We start from the raw sequence: 19,606 nt of genomic DNA on the forward strand, positions 1-19,606 counted from the left end.
AACTATCACAATTTTCTGGCAGGATGGGCATGACGGTGATAATACAAAACAAAGCACTGCTGATATGACTGTGTTTGTAAGTTTTCTGGCAAAGACAACTCTAATTTCTTTATTGATGTTAAGCAGACTAATCTCACTCTCTTGCACTCGTTAACAATCTTAAAGTTTCTAGTCATCTCAATCTGTCACCATTGAATTATTGAAGCACAATTACTTGGAAAGTTGGAATTAATACTTCTTTTTTTTCCTAATAGAATATTACTCGATTGTGTGATCTTTTCATAAACAGATATAATTATGACACGCAACATGGCCCTTGAAAGAACTATCTCTGTTCATAAATATGGCTTTACCATGATGCTATTTCCACGACATTTGGTTCAATTTTCATGCACTTGACATATCATGCATTCGAGTCGCTATCCCTTTTTTGGCCTCTAATTATTACTGTTCTTTCCTTCTCTTCCAGGTCCAGAATCTTCTACAGCAAATGGTGAGTCCAGTCACTTTGCAACCCCTTGGATTCTTCACATGTATCAATTATAATTATCAAACTGATATTTTTCTCTTTGCAGCAAACCAGATTCCAGACAATGTCCGAATCAATCATCTCAAAAAATATCCTTTTTTAATTCGATGTTTCCCTATCTGATCCATAGTTGCTAATATTGGTATCACCTAAAATGCATTTAGTTATATGTAGCATTTTGTACAACTCTGAATCCACATATGTGTTGACCACCTTCTTGGCTCTGAGGCTCTTGAGTGGTTCATTTTTTCCAGCTTTGCTGTCTTTCAACTATATAGGTGTGTATACTTTCTGCTGATTCTTCAACATGAATCTAACCTTCTTTTCAGTCGGTTTATCAGTGGGTAGGTTTGCTGTTTTCTTATCTCTCTTGTTGTCAGTTCGCTCTCACGCTGGTGAGAGTTCTCATATTGGAGGGGTTTCATATCAAACTGTTCCGACTATATCTTTTATAGTGTACATGCCAATCTACTCTCTTTTATGACATCAAAGCTTGAACAAAAGTATGTTTAGTCCTTGACAAAGCTGCACTTGACGAAATGGGAAACCGGATTGATGAACTTGAACAGAGCATCAACGATTTGAGAGGTGAAATGGGTCAAGATGGTGCTCCATCGCCTTCCGCATCTTTGAAACCAAAAGAGGAAGCAAAGCCAGCGGATGATTCTAGTGCATAAGGAAGAAATGATACTCCAAGTTGGCTTTGGAGTCAATTGGCCATGTTTGTTATAATTGTTTTGGTTTGAAAGTCTTGTCCCATTTTGTCCATTATGACATTTGATTGTAATATGATACATAAACTGCGTACATGGATTCTTGGGTTGAAATATTTTGACCTGTGCTTTTGGTCATTGTTGAGGTTATTAAAATTAGGGGTGACTTATTGCCTTAAAAAATGAGACATGCTTTAGGCCCCAATTGGATACCCTAAATTTTTTAGCAATAATAGAAAATTTATATGCCTTTTTTAACAAAATATAATCATATATTTTTTATATAAAAGAGAACCCTACGCCCGCCTATGTGGCGTCATCACAAGTAAGAATTTTTTTTTAAATTTATTTATTTTCAAAACTAACCTTTCTGTTTCATGAAAAGATATGACTTTTATGAAAAGTTGTGACTTCAATGAAGAATTGCGATTTTTTTTAATCAAAAGTTGTAATTTTATTGAAGAGTTGCAGCTTCTTTCAAAAGTTGTGACTTTTATAAAAAGTTGCGATTTTAATTAAGAGTTGCGACTTTGTGAAAAGTTCTGACTTTTATGAAATATTGTGAACTTTTCGAAGGGTTGCAACTTTTACAAATAGTTGTAACCTTTTTGAGAAGGCATAATAAACATTGGTTCACACTACCATTTGTTGTCTATAAATAGAGGGATTTTCTCTAATTTTAAAATAATAAAAGTTCTGATCTTCATCTTCTACCTCCGCAAAATTAGATATTCGTGTGCTTTGCTCCAATTGAGTGATTTACTGACACCACTTTTTTTGTATTAATAAGTTGGTGAATAAAATCGTTCCCTTTAAGAGGATATAATTCTTTAAACTTCTAGTATTGGAGGGGAATAATTTTCTTAAGGGGACATTGTGCATTCAGTGAATTCAATTTTTTCCTTTCTATTTCATTCTATTTTATACATCGTGTTATACTTAATTACACTCATTAATTTATGCATATGATATTAATTGTTGTTTTTGAGTACATATTTTAAACTCTGTTGTTTATATTTCTGTAAAGTTATTGTCTCCGGTTATATTAAATATATACACATATAATAAGTATATTCATTGTGTAGAAAATAATTATTGTACTAAGTTCCAAAAATTCATGTTTTGATACTCTATATTAAATTCTATAACTTAAAAGTACTACATATACATTTCTCTATCGTGAAACTATAATCTAAAATATGCTCTTAGAAGTGGATTTGTTTGAGATAATATTATAATCTATACATTTCTCTGACGTTGAGATAATATTATAATCTATACATTTCTCTGACGTGAAACTATTGAATTCTGTTGAACTTATCGACTCGTAATTGTAGCTGCTGCAGGTTCAAAATGACACTATATTTGTGGGTGAGTCAAGAATGCAGGCACAAGTACTGATTGAAGGACATGCCTAGAGTACTAGACACTAGGGTGGATTATGTACATTATCATACTTTATAAGATTCCATCAACTTTTAATATAAGTATGTGATTGACTACTTTAATTGAACTATTTAACATAACAAAACCTATGCTAGGAACTTATATTGTATAGCCTTTGACAAAATTATCTCCAAAATGATGTTTGAGTTAAAGTAAGCAGGAAAAATGGTACTCCTTCTGTCCTAGTGTAAGACACTTTTTCCTTTCGGTTATCGTCATTATCTGATCGATTATTTTCTACATGATTCCTTTACGATTGTATTTCTTTTTCTTATTCATTAATGTAGTTTTATTATGCTTTATTTGAGTTGAGGTTCTATCGAAATCAACCTCTCTACTTTCAGTTGGTAATGGAAAGTTGTGTACTCCTCGACACACCACTCTCCTCATACTTCACTTGTGAAATTACATTGAATATGAAAGACATCTTGTATTTTGTATGACTTAAACTCTGTGTTTAATCAAATACCACAATATAAATTGCATATTATGTATGGGGGAATGTACATATGAATTCAACTGGACTCGATAACTTTGTGTTATACACAATAGCTCAAATAGCTAGTAGGTTTAGTTGTATCTATATTCCATAACGTTCAAATCTTAAATCCGTTTCTGAGCAAAAATGATTACTTTTAGATTTTAAATGTAGCTCATCTTTATGCTTTAATTATTTTCTCATTTTGGTATGATACTATAATTAGATGATTGATTTTATAACAAGGGAAGTTTGTGGTTGGATATGTACTATTTAATTACCAATTAGAGCTAACTTTGTTTGTTAATATATAACAAACTTGTTGTGTGTTTGTCTTATCTATTTTTGAATTATTGAAGGATGATTCATTTTTCCATATACTGAAGTTCATCTCTTTAATTAAATAAAGCTATATAAAGTATCTTTTGCTACATGCTTATGCATGGAATTTAGACGAATTTGCATGAAAATAAATATATTTTGCATATAATTAGGTGTCAAAATTAATTAATAATTTGTACTTTGTGAATTCATAATTTAAATTTAATAAATTAATCTTTTTTAATATTAAACTCATTGTACCGTTAAAATTATAAATTCAAATTTCAAATCTCCATAGGGTTCAAAGTCATGACGTGTATCTAAACCAATGGAGATTTATTTACTTAGATCACTTTTATTTATTGGACAAAAAAGTGTGATTATTTTTTGAATTATATTCAAATAGGATGTTTAACTATTTTTATTAAATAAAGTCATTTATGCTTTTAAGCTTTGTATTATCCATTAAATTAAAAAGGGGGAATTTAATGTGAAAGTTATTATATATGATGCCACACATTTTATACATGCATTAATAGTAATTAGGCTGTTACTAAAGTAGATTTTTCGAATAAATGATCTTTTAAGGCATCCAATTATATGATTTACTGCATACTACTCGCAGGAAAAGTGGAGAATCTTCTAAGCCAATATATCGGTATAAAAGCAGAGACGAATTCAAGATTTAAAAACGAATATAGTTGTATTATATTCAATACCTATGATGCTAGATGACTGAGAGGTAAGTTTTTAAACTCACAGAATTAGTAGCGAAGCTAGGAATTTTACTAAGGGTGTTCAAGATTTAACTTATATATATAAAAAATAGAATACTATTTGACATTTATATACAAAATAATTTTTTGATAAAGGGTGTTCAACTGATCATATTTTCTCGGTTGTAGCTCACCCCGCACAGAAGATTACGCTGAAAGACGTAGTTGATAAGTAACATGTGAATATTCCTATGCTACCCCTTGTTGGTTTTGAGGGACGGAGGAGGCTAGGTTAGCCGAATAAATCGCCCTAAATCCACTTCTTTATTGAAGTATAGAAGGGTTATGTCCTCTAGAGGTATTGGTAATCTTTTATTAATTTTTGACCATTTATTTGTAGAAAAGTAATATTTTGACTTATATACCTAGTATGATTTTCTGAAGAAATATGTTAAACTAACTATTTTTTTTTGGTTACAGCTAACCTTACATAGAACTCTTTTTATATTTACCTCGTTTTACATCATATAATAATCCGGAGAAGGATGTTCAACTGACCATTCTTCGTAGCTGATGTTAGCTTGTCCCCTTGCACAAAATGCCCTCTAGATGTTATTTTAATCTTGATTAATTCTTGACCATTAATTAGGGTGATAATGCATGGACTTTTAAGAGGCTCCACACACACATAAAAGCATAAATGCACATAATTTTGTGTTTCCAGCTCAAAGCATGATTAAGTAACAATAAAGAATATGGATTAAGACAAATGTAAGAAAGCAAGTCTATTCTACTTTCCATTGTGAATAATTTTGATATTACTTTAAAAAGCATTTATGATATAGTTATTAAGAAAAGTGGAGTTTTTCTATTTAAAGCTTTTAAAATGGTACAAGAATTTCAAAATTAGAAATTATTGTCATACTTTCATTTCCCAAATGATGAATTATGACTTTTAATAGTGAAATTCTTACATAGAGTAATTAATTCCAATGATTTTCCCAATAGAACTATCTTATGAATAGGATTTGACCTAATAACTAAGGGCTCTCTTATAGATTTAATTAACTAAATTTGCATGGTTCTAACTCACACTCATTTTCCCTATAGGCTACCATTGCTCGAATTATTCAAAAATATTCTTGTATATGTGTTTAATGTGCTTCGGTTATCATACTAGTTCATTATAAGTTATTGTTCTTTCTTCTGTATGTTATGTACGGCTTTCCACTGTGCTATATTTCGTTTAGTTATTATCTTTTTAAACTGCTTTAAGATGATTTACTTGAGTTGAGGTCTATCAGAAACAACATCTTTATCTTTATGAGGAAGGGATAACTGGTAAGTAATGTATACACTCCACCATTTCCGAACCCCGTTTGTGGAATTACACTGGCTATATTTATTTTTGTTATTGTTGTTAAGCAACATAGCTAATGAGTCAAGTGCTTTTGACTTTCTTTTTTTCCTTTCTTTCAATAAGTGGTATTTGAGCCAACTTACATGTGCCTCGACTATTGGATTAACTATCAACCATCTTCCACCAACGTAAGTGTCGGATAACTCTATCATTCAAGTCACCCAAGATTTTCACCTACTTCGTTGACATTAGGTCACACGCTTGGGTGCCACGTGTGTCTTTGACTATTGAGCTAGATTTTATGAATTAAGCTCAAACAAGTTTTGGGAGCAACTTACTTACCAAGCTCTAAAAGGATCAATAGATCACACTTTCACGATTCGTATTCATACTGAAAATCAGAATCAAACAAGCTTTTACTATAACGTTCACAGGAGATTTTTGTTATCGTGGCTCATTTTGGTTAATTTACGCGTATCGTCCCCCCTATTGATTCATATCAACAGAATTATACTATGTCTGCCTTCTGACTTGAAAAAATTCCTAAGTAGCTGATGCTATTTATCCATTCAGGATATATTTGATGTATTTACAGTATAGTTTTATATGTTCAATGTTGTAATCTGAAGATTCTTTGCTACAAGTTATTTAAAAATAGAATTAGATGCATATTGCATTAGATGCCATATAGTGCTATGGCAAAAGAGAATCATCTTTAGTTGAACCCCACAAGCAAGATGCCATAGACTATTTTGAAGTAGTAAACAAGAGAAAGATTTTTAAAAAATAGGCACTTGTTGAGATTTGACTCACATGTTATATTGTTTTCTATACACATCAAAACGTCTCCATTGTGTCAGTTCACATCCAACTTAAAAGATGATCATCCAGACACCACCCCAAAATATATGTGTTACGTTAGCATCAGGTGTCCACGAGTCACTGTGGGACGAATTTAGTTGTCAGTTGAGATCAAGTTGAGGTGTCTAGACGTGCACTCTCGAATAGTTGGAGTGCTTACTTGTCTATTGAGGCCGAGTTTGAGTGTTTGTTTAAGAAGGCATAATGCATAAACACTGTATTGTTGCTCGAACTCTCCAAAAGTACGACATGCAAGCTGATAGCATTTTTGAAGAGTCGGAGCAACATAGATGTTGATGAACATGTTTGTGCACTTGTATGATTCTAATATAGTTAACATCTACAGTAAAGTATCAATGAAAAGTAAGGGAAAAAAGGGAAATAGTGAAATTTCTCAAGTAAAAAGAAAGAGTATACTTATGTTAAACAAATGTCAAAATCTGTTGAGAGTTGCTAAATTGATGTGATTGCCAGAATTCCATCTGTCTTCTCTTCACACTCTTTTTTTAGTCCTAAAAACAGACTTTAAATATCTGTCCTTTGCTTCATTTTCATCATAAAAACACAGAGTAATTAAATTCACTTGTAAGATGAAGAGCTATGTGGAATGGTATCCTATCATTATTATGTTGGCCGTAGATTTTGCTCTATCGATTTGTAATATACTTCTCAAGAAGATTATCATGGATGGTATGAACCATTTCGTGTTCATCACTTATCGACAGTCCATTTCAACCGTGTTTTTAGCCCCAATCGCCTTCTTTCTTGAAAGGTATCAAGAATGTTGCTTCCTAATTTTTCGCTTATTTGATGTATTATGTTACTTGTTTTTAGAACTTCTTCACTATTTCTTGATGAAAATCATAATTTTCAGGAATAAAAGGCCTAAACTCACCCCTCAAATCTTGTGCTATCTTTTCTTGAGTGCAATCGTTGGGTAAGTAGAACAAGATTAATATATATCATCTGTCATCTTGTGTCGGAGCGTTATCTCAGAAAGTCACCCTTCTTCTTGATTTCTGTTTCGGAGCATTATCTGAGATAATAACAATCATCTGAGAAATCAACTCTTGTGTCGGATCCTCCACAAATGTACTGCTATTGGAGCATATATCCACATTTTTTGAAGAGTTCGAGCAACATAGATGCTATAAGTCCTCTGTCTACTTTTTCCAAAAAAATTTAGCACCATAGCTTACGCCTTTTTTTTTCTTTCAGGGCATCGCTTACACAATACTTATTCCTTCTTGGCATACAATACACTTCTGCAACATTTGCATGTGCATTTCTCAACATGGTACCAGTGGTAACATTCCTTATGGCATTACTTTTCGGGTATGTCTGAGTCTCAACGAGTACTAATATAGCTCAAAAGGTTACAAGTTTGCGCGTTGCTTTAATCTACGATTATGATAATGATGCAGGTTAGAGACAACTAACATGAAAGATAGAAGTGGAAGAGCCAAAGTTATTGGTACATTAATATGCCTTGGAGGTGCCTTTTTACTGACATTTTACAAAGGCAAACCGTTAATCAATTTTTCACACTTAAAAGATTTATCTCAAACTTTGGAAGAACCTATCAGCTCCTCTAAAAGAAATGTACAATGGATATTTGGCTCGATGATCTTATTCGCTGGAACTATTTTGTGGTCCTCGTGGTTCCTTATTCAAGCGAAAATTGGGAAGAAATATCCATGTCAGTACTCGAGCACGGTTATTATGACCTTTTTCAGTGCCATACAATCAGCTATCTTAACTTTTTCCACTGATAGAACACTTTCCATTTGGATTCCAAAGGAGAAGATCATCGACATGTTGAGTGTCGTTTATACTGTAAGTACATTAAATTCGAGCAATTTGTTTCGTGAGACTGATGCATATTACAAATTACCTTCACTATATGTGAAAACAACTACTACGCCTCAGTCTCAAACAAGTTGGAGTTGACAACTATTCGTTCTTGAAAACTTGAATTCTTTTTTAAACGTTGGTTTCAACATGTTAAAATGTATCAAGTTATCAATCAACGTCCACAAACATCAAAGATTATGGTACAATGAATAAGTAGAATGAGGATTTGCACCAGTCGAAAAAAATGTAGTCCTTTTCCTGAAGTGCAAATAACAAGTCACTTCAAAGTTACTATATGATGAATGATAGATTGATTGTCTTACGTCCTTCTATGACTTGTAACGGAATATGATGTCTACTCCATTACTCATGATCGATAAGTTCAAGTTTATGAGTTAACGACAGAAATGAATTCTTCATGTCTGACAGGGCTTAATAGGCTCAGGACTATGCTTTGTTGGAATGTCGTGGTGTGTTAAGAAGAGGGGACCGGTCTTTACTGCAGCATTCAGTCCTCTTATACAAGTTATGGCAGCCATGTTAGACGTTCCAATTCTACACGAACAACTCCATCTCGGAAGGTGATTCAACATTTCAAAACTTTCCTTTTAGGACTAAATATGTTTCAAACTTATTACTAACACATCCTTTCGCGAAATGATGAACATGATCATACAGTGTGGTGGGATCAGTTATTGTAATCGTCGGACTATACTTTTTACTATGGGGCAAGACTAAAGAAATGCAGAAAGTTTCTCAAGAAACTGAAGAGAAAAAGGAAAAAGAGTTAAATTTCCAAGTTCATGAAGCTAATGATGAACCAGAAATACCTTGATATCAGTATTTCAATCTTTTCTTTGAAACAAGTTTCTTTTCTTTTTTTGCGAAAAAAAAAAATGTAACTTTTGTTCTGTAAGAAAAAAGTTTGAGAAACTGTCAATTACAACGTTCAAGAATAAAAAATCTATACCTTAATTGGATGTACATAAAAGATTCTTGCACATAAAAAAGATTTATATAGTAGCAAGTTGTAATTATCATTTGAAAAAATACAAATACAATATGCTAGCTGCATTTGTAGTACTTTTGGACTAAGTCTGCATTAATTCCAAGAAACCTTTAGGTTTTTCGAGATAACTTTCTTTTGTGTGATTTTACTTTTTAGGTCTATCTCGTCCCTTTTTAACACATTAGTAACCATACCTTATAGACCGGTATATCTGTAGAGTCGATGCAAGACATGACCAAACCATCTAAAGCGAATAATACTATACAAGAAGAACTTAAAAATACAAGAGATTCAACAAAGTGAAAAAACAGGAAAACATGAAAAAAAAGTAAAAGAAACAATGCTCAAGTACACTATGATACTTATTCATAACATGGAATAAACTTTTAGCAACTTCCTCACATTTCAGCTTTGTTGAACTTTTATGTTTTGAACTCGTATTCTGAAAGAATTTAAATTCTGAGTCCGCCTCTGTTAGTCTGAATAGTGTTTGTTGCCTTTCTTCTCTCCATGTCCTCGTGGTAGCGTCTCGTGGTGTTCAATATCATCATTAATGTCTAAATGAACACCAGGGTCATTAGTACAATAGCTACCACCTAACATGATGGAATTGTTGAGAGATTGAAAATTGCTATTTACATATGTTTTCAACACTTCATTTTCCTCCGATGAATCGTCCTCAATGCCTACTTTCTCCTCCATCTCACCGCGCAAACTAGCTCCCACGTTTGTCCCAGCCAGAGTGATGATCCTGGTGCCATGATCATCGTCATCACTCTGGCTCGAGTCACCTAGTGCAGCCTTATTACGAACATTTTTAAGGCTGCCTAGGCGTTTCGTTAGATCAGAGATCATGTTTTTGATCTCATTATCAGCCATTGCTTTTATATTTTTTGGTCAAAAGGGGTAAACAATGAGAGTCTTGACAAGAATTTTGTATGCAATTGGTTTTGGATTTTAAAGACAATGTTGTTTTGAGGGACCAAATATGCCTTACTTATTTGACAATATAAGAATTTCTTCTAAATATTCTTGGAAGTTATTAAAAGAAAAAAAATACAAGAATAGTATTGCTTGTTAAAGGGTTTTGTTATCTATTCTTCAAGGCGATTTTTACGAATTTTAAGTCAGACACGCGCACTATGTCAAGAGAAAAAACTTACTTATGTTTAGGGTTACACCAATAATAGAATGTCATGCATATGGTGTATACATGTATACAGTCACTTTAATTTATTGTATAACCTTGATAAATTAATTAACGTCGTTTGATGTGAGCATCGACAACATTAAATAGATGAAAGAAAAGGATGTGAACCTTTGGATTAAATAAGGTCATTTCTTTTGTTTTTCATATCTGATGTTTAGTATCCATATCACGACCTCATTTAATTTGAATTCACGTTATAAGTCATGAGAAAATATTGTAAGATTATTGTTTTAAGAACAAAAACACATGCTAAAACAGTAACACAATGTGGTACCTAGACAATATATTTAGACAAGAGATATGATGATTTGGTGTCCAATGGATGCATCTTACTTTAGCATCTTTATTTAACTTTATGTTATTGGTTTCTAAGTTTCCTACTTTTTATAAGTTTTGATAATATATTTATTTCACGTATGGTGCGTTAAATTTATTTATTTCATTCTGTTTGAAATAATTTTTTCTTCCATTTTTGATATCGCATCCATTACATCTATAGTACCTCGACTTGATTTATTCTTATTCACCGTAAATTTGCTCTAATTAAATATAAAATATCACAGAAACTTATAATACGATAATCGAAATATTAGGAATGAAAAATCATTGCATATGTTGGTAGCTTTAAATGGGCTGATTAACACATGAGATATTGGGCCAAGACTTGGAATGAAATGATGGGCCTGTACTACAACAATTAGCCCAAATGGTTCCTTCCCCTCACTTCCACCTGGACTTTAAGCTCCCGTTTAATAATAGATTTTAAACTTGAAATTTAAAAATTCGTTTGACGTGAAATTGTTTATTTATTGATTTATGATAAGAAAATGTAGAGTTATATGTCTCAAAATCTATTTTTATCTCAATTGATTGATATGAGTTATGGTAAATCGAAAAATACTCATTCATTTTTGTATTAAAGGTCTCGAGTTGCCTTTATTAGAAATGTTTTATCTCCGATATAAAATTTTCTCGCTTGTCAGATTTTGTTGGTTTCCAATGTAGATATATTTATATTTTTTTTTTAAAAAAGAAAATAAATAAAGGAAAAAACAAAAGGTGGAAATAGAAAGTTATAAATATCTTAAATCTTCTAAAAGGTGTTGGAGAAGGATGGGTGGAGGTAGAGGCATAAAATCTTTTCTCCATAATTTTTTGTGGGGCATATAAATCTTATTATTAATAGTGATATGAATAGGAAAATATACATGTAATTTAATTTTAAAAAAAATTTATTTTTCTTTTTTATACTAATTCTTACTATAGTGTTAAGCAAAAACATAAAGGTAAAATAGTTGAAAAATTCTTCTAATTAAATATTTACATAATTAGCGTGTAATAGAGAAATAAGTTAGATACTTTAAAAATATATGAATGTTAGATTGAGATACAAATGATGATAATCTAATTTCACAACCTGTTTTTAGTTAAATATTTTCTCAAAAAGAGCGTAAAAAGAAAAACACTACAGATAATTTGAGATAGAGAAGTTGTAGAATAACTTATTAAGGGTGAAATGTGATAAAATAAAGATGGAATATTATAGAAATAAACACGTGAGAAATGAATTACCTATTGTTAACGACCTAATCAAGACCCTTTATTCTGAACTAAAAAATCAAAATCAATCAAATCTTTTCAAGGAAAATTTGAATACAATGGCTAAGACAAATTTTCACTATAAAAAAAAAATAAACACATAAATAAGTTTTGGAATTCAATATCTACGGTACATACATACAAAAATAATTTTAACTTTATATATATTTCATAATTTTTCGTTTGAGATAATTTAGACGAACCACTACCTCATTCCACCCCTATTTAAACCTAGAACCTATCAACAACCAGGAACAACATGAAAATCGATCTCATAAAATTCAATTGATACATACGAACTCGAAGCTTCCTTCGAAATATAATACTACTTTTGAAATATTCGACACGAGCTCGAAAAAGAAAAGAGGAGTCCTAAAGTAGAGAAACTCCTTTTTTTCTTCTTCTCTTTTTTTTTTTTTCATCAATCAAAATCAAGCTACTGTAACAAATTTACCACCATTGATGAAGTGAAGTGGAGTGAATCTCTTATATACAGAATTTTGACTTTTTTTCCCTCTCCATAAACGTCATCCATAGAAATTTTCTCCAATCGAGCCGCCCCATTTTGTATTATTTTTTTTTCCATTTAATAAACGCTTCTTCACCATCCAAAATATCAGAAACTTCTTTTCACTTCTGATTGTTCCATTTCAGCTTCTGGGTGTTTTTCTTATCTGGGTTTTAGGCTTTTTAGCATTGAGGATTCAAGAAAAAGGTTAGTTTTTTTTGTTTGTTTCAATTTTATACTGATTTTGGTTAATATATCAGTTGTTTTCTGTTTTTGAGTTGATGGGGTTAGTGTAAATTTGCTTGTTTTTTGATTCATAAGAGATTAGATTTGTGGGATGAATTGATTTTTGTTCATAGTGTCTTGGGATGTATTATCTTGAAAATGGTGAAATTCTCTGAAAAAGATTTGTTTTTTATGGCATTTAGTGTTTTGCATCTTAGTGTGGTCATGTCGAGGTGTGTACAAAGTTTACTTTCAACAGGAGATTTTGGATTGTTAATAGTATATTGGGGTATATAATGAAATGATGAATTTCTCTAAAAAAGATTTGTTCTTTATGACATTTAGTGTTTTGCTTATTAGTAATGGTAGAGTTGCTCCTTTAGTGATATGCTGGTCCGCGAGTTAGATGTTGAAACAACCTCTTATCTAAATGGAATGGGAAGTTTACTTTCATCTGTTGTTGTGCTGGCGAGAGGTTGTTGGTACTATGTGAATTAGTTGAGGTACGGGCAAGCTGGTACGGACACCTCGGAGAAAAAAGGAGAAGAAGAAGAGAGTGAATGAGATTGTTTTCTTTAGTTTTAGGCGCTGTCGATCTCAATATAGAAGCTCTTAATTCTCAGTATGTGGGATGACTTGGCTATATCATGAAGATTCTTGCCATACATATTCACGTCAAATAAAAACTGTATTTGCCATATACTAGCATAGTACTGTTAGTATGGCAACTGATGGAGATTGTTGACTTGTTTCTAGGCACAAATGATGGGTGGACAATCAATAGCTGATTCAGGGGGCCAAATCAAAATAAGTTTTGGATATCATTGTAATAACAGCACAGATGATTCTGGTGAGGAATCAGATGGTATTGACGTGCGTCCTGGAAGTAAACTTCGAAGAGCCAACAGTTCCTTCTCTTGCCTGTCTGGGGCAGCTCTAAGTGCCAATGCCACACTAGCTAACACAAATATTTGCAATGGATTGTTTGGGGCTGAGATACTGCCAGCACTGGATTCACCTACTTCATTCCGAAGGATACCCTCTTCTCCGTCATTCTCAAAGTTGGATTTATTAACATCTTCTTTTCAGAGTAGCTTGTCAAACTTAAGCTGTAGTCCATCCTCTCCAAGCGAGCTAGCTGAAGACAATTCATCTTCATTGAGATCCACGAGTGCTCCTTCTAGGTGTGAAAGCTTCCTTAATGCAACAGAAGTTAAAATTGCTGGTGGTGCAGCAGGTGAAGACAGAGTCCAGGCTGTTTGTTCAGAAGAGAACGACTCGCTGTTCTGTGGCATATATGATGGATTTAATGGAAGAGACGCAGCTGATTTTCTGGCTGGAACATTGTACGAAACTATTAGGCATTACCTTGGTTTATTAGACTGTGAACTCGAGCGAGAGTCTAAAGTTTCTGATCGCGTGGGCTTTTATGGGCTTCCTTATTTAGAAGTGGAAAAGTCATGTCCGTCTTTTAAGCAAAGGGTTCTTAATAGTCTGGAACTGGCTCTTATTCAAGCTGAGAATGATTTCCTTCACATGGTTGAACAAGAAATGGATAACCGCCCTGACTTAGTGTCGATTGGATCCTGTGTATTAGTGGTGCTTCTACTCGGGAAGAACATGTATGTGCTCAATGCAGGAGATAGTCGAGCTGTATTGGCAACTTATGGTGAAGGCGTTGGTGCTAATAGTGATGGAAGGTTGCAAGCTGTGCAGCTGACTGTTAGTCATACTGTCGATGATGAATCTGAAAGAATTCAACTAATAAAGAATCATCCTGAAGATCCCTCAACAATCGTGGGTGGGAAAGTTAAGGGAAAGCTTAAGGTTACTCGGGCACTTGGAGTGGGTTACTTGAAAAAGGTGCAACTTCTACTCCCTCCGTCCATTTTGACTGATTTCAGTTTGTGGCATCATGTTGGTTCCAACATTAATACAATCTTTTATTTTTTCGCTTCTTACTTATTAGGAAGGTTAACACTTCCATTTTCTTATTTCAGAAGAGTATGAATGATGCTTTGATGGGAATTCTTCGTGTCCGGAATCTAGTTAGTCCTCCATATGTTACTGTACAGCCGTCTCGGACTGTACATGAAATATCTAGTTCTGATCACTTTGTTGTACTTGGTAGCGATGGTCTATTTGACTTCTTCAACAATGATGATGTTGTGACGCTTGTCCATTCTTACATTCAACGTTACCCGTTTGGTGATCCAGCCAAATTTCTTTTGGAGCAACTTGTCATGAGAGCTGCAGATTGTGCAGGTATGACATATTCATCATACTCTCTCCATTTGACCACATCTACTTTCATGTAATTTAATCAAATAGTATTACGTTAGACCACTATTTCGACTGTCAGCACGTTGGCAATCTTGCATCCTTACGGTACAACAAAGTCAAATGAAACCACGTTATATTAGACACACAACATGGCACATATCCACATATTAATCAATTTTTTAATTGCTAGTTAATGCAGTGATATCAGCAAAACGAATGACAACTCTTTTATTCTAACTTTCCACATGACATATTTAAAACCACAAGATTAAAGAACATTTAAGTACATTCTACGTATCTATAGTTTAAGATCACAAGATTCAAAAGTCTTCTTTACTTCAACACCATTTCGAGTCGCCAGTCAAACAAATTGAAACTGAGGTAGTACTAAATTTTGTGTTGATGATCCTCTGAGGTTGTATCAAGTAAGATTGTGTATATGCCTGCCGAAAAGAATATGAATAACTCCATACATTTGCAGGCTTTAGTAAGGAAGAGTTGATGAGCATACCAGCTGGGAGGAGGAGGAAATATCATGATGATGTGACTGTAATGGTGATAATCCTGGGAATGAACAAACGTACCTCAAAAGCATCGACTCGTCTATAAGTTTTGTCAATCTGAAGAACAATTTTGTCAATTTTGTTTCATATTATTTTGCATTTTGTCCCCACAGTAAGGAAACCGAGAGGAGGAGAGGAGATGGTTATTTTGCTTATAGTAGAAAGTTTATGTTATTCACCATTTTTCAATTTGTTTGAAATTGTTCTGCAAAATACCTTTACTTCATTTGTAATCTATGTATATTGTTGCTCGTCATTTTCATGAATAAGAGGAAGTGTTGGAATTTCATTGAGCATGTTAGAATTGTTTTTTTCACTTTTATTTCATTTGGTACGATGATGACATGAGTTGAGTTTAAATGAAGCAGTAAGATTTATATTGTTGATCTAACTTGCGTTTAACCGAGGCATAGTTTATTTTATAAAACCAGGTAAATATATTTACTTGATACTTGTGTTGGTGACAAATATCAGGTATCTGGTGCATTATATGTGATTGATAACAATCTAGCTAGAACGTCATCGTTAATTTTATTTCAATTTTAAGATAATAAAAGTGTCTTACTATTAACAATCATAACCAATGGTTGAAGTACACAACCTTTGCCTTCTTTTTTGTTCTTAAATGATTCTTGACCTTTCAAGTTTGTGAAGGTTATCTATCAAAAACTAAATTTGGTCAGCTCTTTGGATTTATTCATTGTCTAAATAAGAAGATATTATTTCATGTGAAGCTAAAAGAAGATTATGTTTTCAACTGCCCCCATCACTATCATTTTGTTTATTTATAGCTAGATTTAAATATGTGGTATGAGTCTGTTCTGTTGAATGCATGTCACATTCTTATCACTGGACCAAAGTCCGAGACTACATGTCATTAAGACTTTAGTAGGACTCGATAGTTTGACTTATTTGCGCAAAAAGTAAAAATCAATCCATTTGAAGAAAAAATTGTGCAATTAAATAAAGCTAAGATGATATGAAATTTTTAGATCTTAGACATCTTTAGCTGACCAAATCGACCAATCAAACTTTCAGTTACATGATTTGCTCTTCAAATATTATCTAGCTAAACATAAACTTTTTAAGGACATGAATCATAAATTGTAGAATATTATAATAACGAAAATATAAACTTATATTATCCTAAAAAGTATTTTGTCTTGAGGGACAAAAATTAAAGACTAAGCACAAATTGGACTAAAAGTGCAAATGTGAACAAAATTGGACTAAAAGTGCAAATGATGATCTATGAGATGGGCTTCTTATTAATGTCCTCTATACTTTTGGGCCTTAATGCTTAAAAACACATCACAGAAAATAAATAACAGCCCAACAACAACAATTTTCATGGGGTTAAAGGCCCAATTTTGATGTCGCGATTTAACTTGTACTCATTTTTTTTTTAGTACTAGTTATGTATACGAGATTTAATTACATGTGTATATCGCGTTAATTATTAATAATGAATATATGTAAAAAGATCAAATTGTTTTGTGTTCATCGCATTGTGCTTCGCACGTGTCCTACATATTGATAAGAAATATTTTTTTTTTAAAATAGTGCAAATGATATTTAAAAGGACTACTTACCATTTATTTAAGGTTATTATTAAATTGAATTACATGTAATTATATGTTTTATAGAACTTAATTTCTTTGGGAATAAACAAAATCTTTTATAGCCTTACACTAACTTGAGAAGGAAAAGTGTCTTATCAACACATGTACAATGTGAGGGGGAGAAAAAGATGATTATATTATATAGTTTTTTTTTTGGTTCAAACTATATTATATAGTTTTTATGTTCTTTCTTGTTCTTGTCAGTCTATGCCACTTTCTCAATGAATGGGCAAGTTTTGAATTCTTTAGGTTGCTTTTTCTTTAATTTTTTTCTTCTTCTCATATCATGAATCTTATCCAGTCCAATATTTCCACCAAACATGGGACATGGACATCTCTATGAGTTCATCTTCTTGCTTCTCATGCATTATCTGGTGTTTGATATTTGTTAAAAATACGTAAATAAAGAGAATAGTTTTTGGTTAATTTTCTGTGTATTGCTCTTGTGAAAATACTATTACATTTATACAGGTAAGATGGAGAAATACGGAACCAGATAAGGAAAATGGTTGTACAGAATATATTACAAACATAATTAGTCTATTTTGTTCCTATAATTATTTTGCTAAATATGGATATTTTCTACACTCCCCCTCAAGTTGTGCACTCGGATTTCCAATGCTCAACTTGCGCAAGACATTGCTGAAAGCTTCAGTACTAACAGCCTTGGTTAGGATGTCTGCCAATTGATCTTTTGATCGAACAAATGGAAGTTTGATAACCTTGTCTTCTAACTTGTCTTTGATGAAGTGTTGATCAACCTCAACATGTTTTGTTCTGTCATGTTGGACAGGATTTCCAGAAATACTTATTGCTGCTTTGTTGTCGCAAAATAACTTGCAGGCTGTTTTCTGAGGAAAACCGAGTTCATTTAGCAGTTTCCTAATCCATAGGATTTCAGTTATTCCTTTCACAATTCCTCTGAATTCAGCTTCCGCACTTGACAGGGCTACAACCTTTTGCTTCTTGCTTCTCCAAGTGACCAGATTCCCTCCTACCAAGGTGAAGTATCCAGAAGTGGATTTCCTTTCATCTCGGTCTCCGGCCCAATCTGCATCGGTGTAGGCAGTTATATCGAGGCTATCATTTTTCCCGAAGTAGATCCCGGTGCTGCTTGTACCCTTTAGATATCTCAGAATCCTCATTACTGCTGTCATGTGATGTATTTGGGGTAGATGCATGAATCTACTCACTATCCCCACTGCATATGCAATATCTGGTCTTGTGTGGGCTAGATAAATGAGTTTCCCAACAATCTTCTGATATTGTTCTTTGTCAGTTGCCTTTGCCCCTTCTATGACCTGAAGACCATGATTTGCTATAATTGGAGTGTCAGCCGGTTTACTCCCTAACATTCCTGTTTCAGTTAAAAGATCAAGAATATACTTTCGTTGGTGAATAAAGATCCCTTGCGTGGATCTTAAGACTTCTATACCAAGAAAGTACTTTAAGTTTCCTAGATCTTTCATCTCAAATTCCTGAAACAACTTCCCCTTTAAGGTAACAATTTCTTCTTCATCATTTCCGGTGATGATCATATCATCTACATATATAATTAGACAGGTGATTTTCTGATTTGCCCCTTTTATGAATAAAGTATGATCAGAATTACTCTGTCTGTACCCAAATTTCTTCATAGCCTTAGTGAACCTTCCAAACCAAGCTCTTGGAGACTGCTTTAAGCCATACAGGGCTTTCTTCAATTTACATCCTTCTCCATCTTTAAAGTCATGAGAATATCCTGGAGGGGGTTCCATATAGACTTCTTCTTCAATGCTTCCATGGAGGAAGGCATTTTTAACATCGAACTGATACAAGGGCCAATCTTTGTTTGCTGCTACAGAGAACAATACCCGTATTGTGTCTATCTTGGCTACTGGGGAAAAAGTCTCTGAATAGTCGATCCCAAAGGTCTGAGTGTAACCCTTGGCCACCAATCTTGCCTTGTACCTTTCAATGGTTCCATCTGCCCGGTGCTTAATGGAGAATACCCATCTACACCCTACCTTCTTCTTCCCTTTGGGTAGAATACATTTTTCCCATGTGTGATTCTTTTCCAAGGCAACATATTCATTTTCCATGGCTTGTCTCCACTTCTCATCTTCAAAAGCTTCTTCCACGGTTCTGGGAATGTTTGTTGAGTACAGGGAGGTAGTGAAGGCAACAGCTGTGTTGGACAAGTTTTCATTGCTGATTCTTTCTATGGGGTATCTGGACCGTTGATCTTCATATTCCGGGTCATACCTTTTGGGAGGAACACCTCTCGTGCTTCTGTGAGGAAGCTCATATCTGTTTTGACAATTATCACT

At 33.3% G+C, this 19,606-nt stretch overlaps 4 protein-coding genes across 4 annotated transcripts; 3 read left to right on the forward strand and 1 right to left on the reverse strand.

Annotated features, from left to right (window-relative positions):
• Window positions 1-4: 4 nt before the first annotated feature.
• LOC107006595 (heat shock factor-binding protein) lies at window positions 5-1,425 on the forward strand (the record flags this gene model as incomplete). Its single annotated transcript, XM_027913843.1, has 4 exons — window positions 5-76; window positions 470-493; window positions 576-618; window positions 1,061-1,425. Coding segments are annotated over 4 exons (285 nt in total), but the record flags the coding sequence as incomplete, so codon positions are not given.
• A 4,981-nt stretch (window positions 1,426-6,406) lies between these two features.
• Window positions 6,407-9,428, forward strand: LOC107005790 (WAT1-related protein At3g30340-like). Its single transcript, XM_015204444.2, has 6 exons — window positions 6,407-7,196; window positions 7,299-7,361; window positions 7,643-7,759; window positions 7,849-8,260; window positions 8,708-8,859; window positions 8,957-9,428. Exons 1-6 carry the CDS (start codon window positions 7,015-7,017, stop codon window positions 9,111-9,113), a joined length of 1,083 nt encoding a protein of 360 aa, XP_015059930.1. The 5' UTR covers window positions 6,407-7,014; the 3' UTR covers window positions 9,114-9,428.
• Window positions 9,429-9,526: 98 nt separating this feature from the next.
• LOC107005791 lies at window positions 9,527-10,238 on the reverse strand. The gene has a single exon (XM_015204445.2). The coding sequence runs from the start codon at window positions 10,164-10,166 to the stop codon at window positions 9,762-9,764; it is 405 nt and encodes a 134-aa protein (XP_015059931.1). The 5' UTR covers window positions 10,167-10,238; the 3' UTR covers window positions 9,527-9,761.
• A 2,068-nt stretch (window positions 10,239-12,306) lies between these two features.
• LOC107007473 (probable protein phosphatase 2C 40) lies at window positions 12,307-15,968 on the forward strand. The gene is made up of 4 exons (XM_015206099.2): window positions 12,307-12,811; window positions 13,586-14,692; window positions 14,830-15,094; window positions 15,594-15,968. The coding sequence occupies exons 2-4, from the start codon at window positions 13,592-13,594 to the stop codon at window positions 15,719-15,721; spliced, it is 1,494 nt and encodes a 497-aa protein (XP_015061585.1). The 5' UTR covers window positions 12,307-12,811; window positions 13,586-13,591; the 3' UTR covers window positions 15,722-15,968.
• The last annotated feature ends 3,638 nt before the right edge of the window (window positions 15,969-19,606 follow it).

This window comes from Solanum pennellii, chromosome 12, assembly GCF_001406875.1.
Source record: "Solanum pennellii chromosome 12, SPENNV200".
NCBI classification, from domain to species: Eukaryota; Viridiplantae; Streptophyta; class Magnoliopsida; order Solanales; family Solanaceae; genus Solanum; species Solanum pennellii.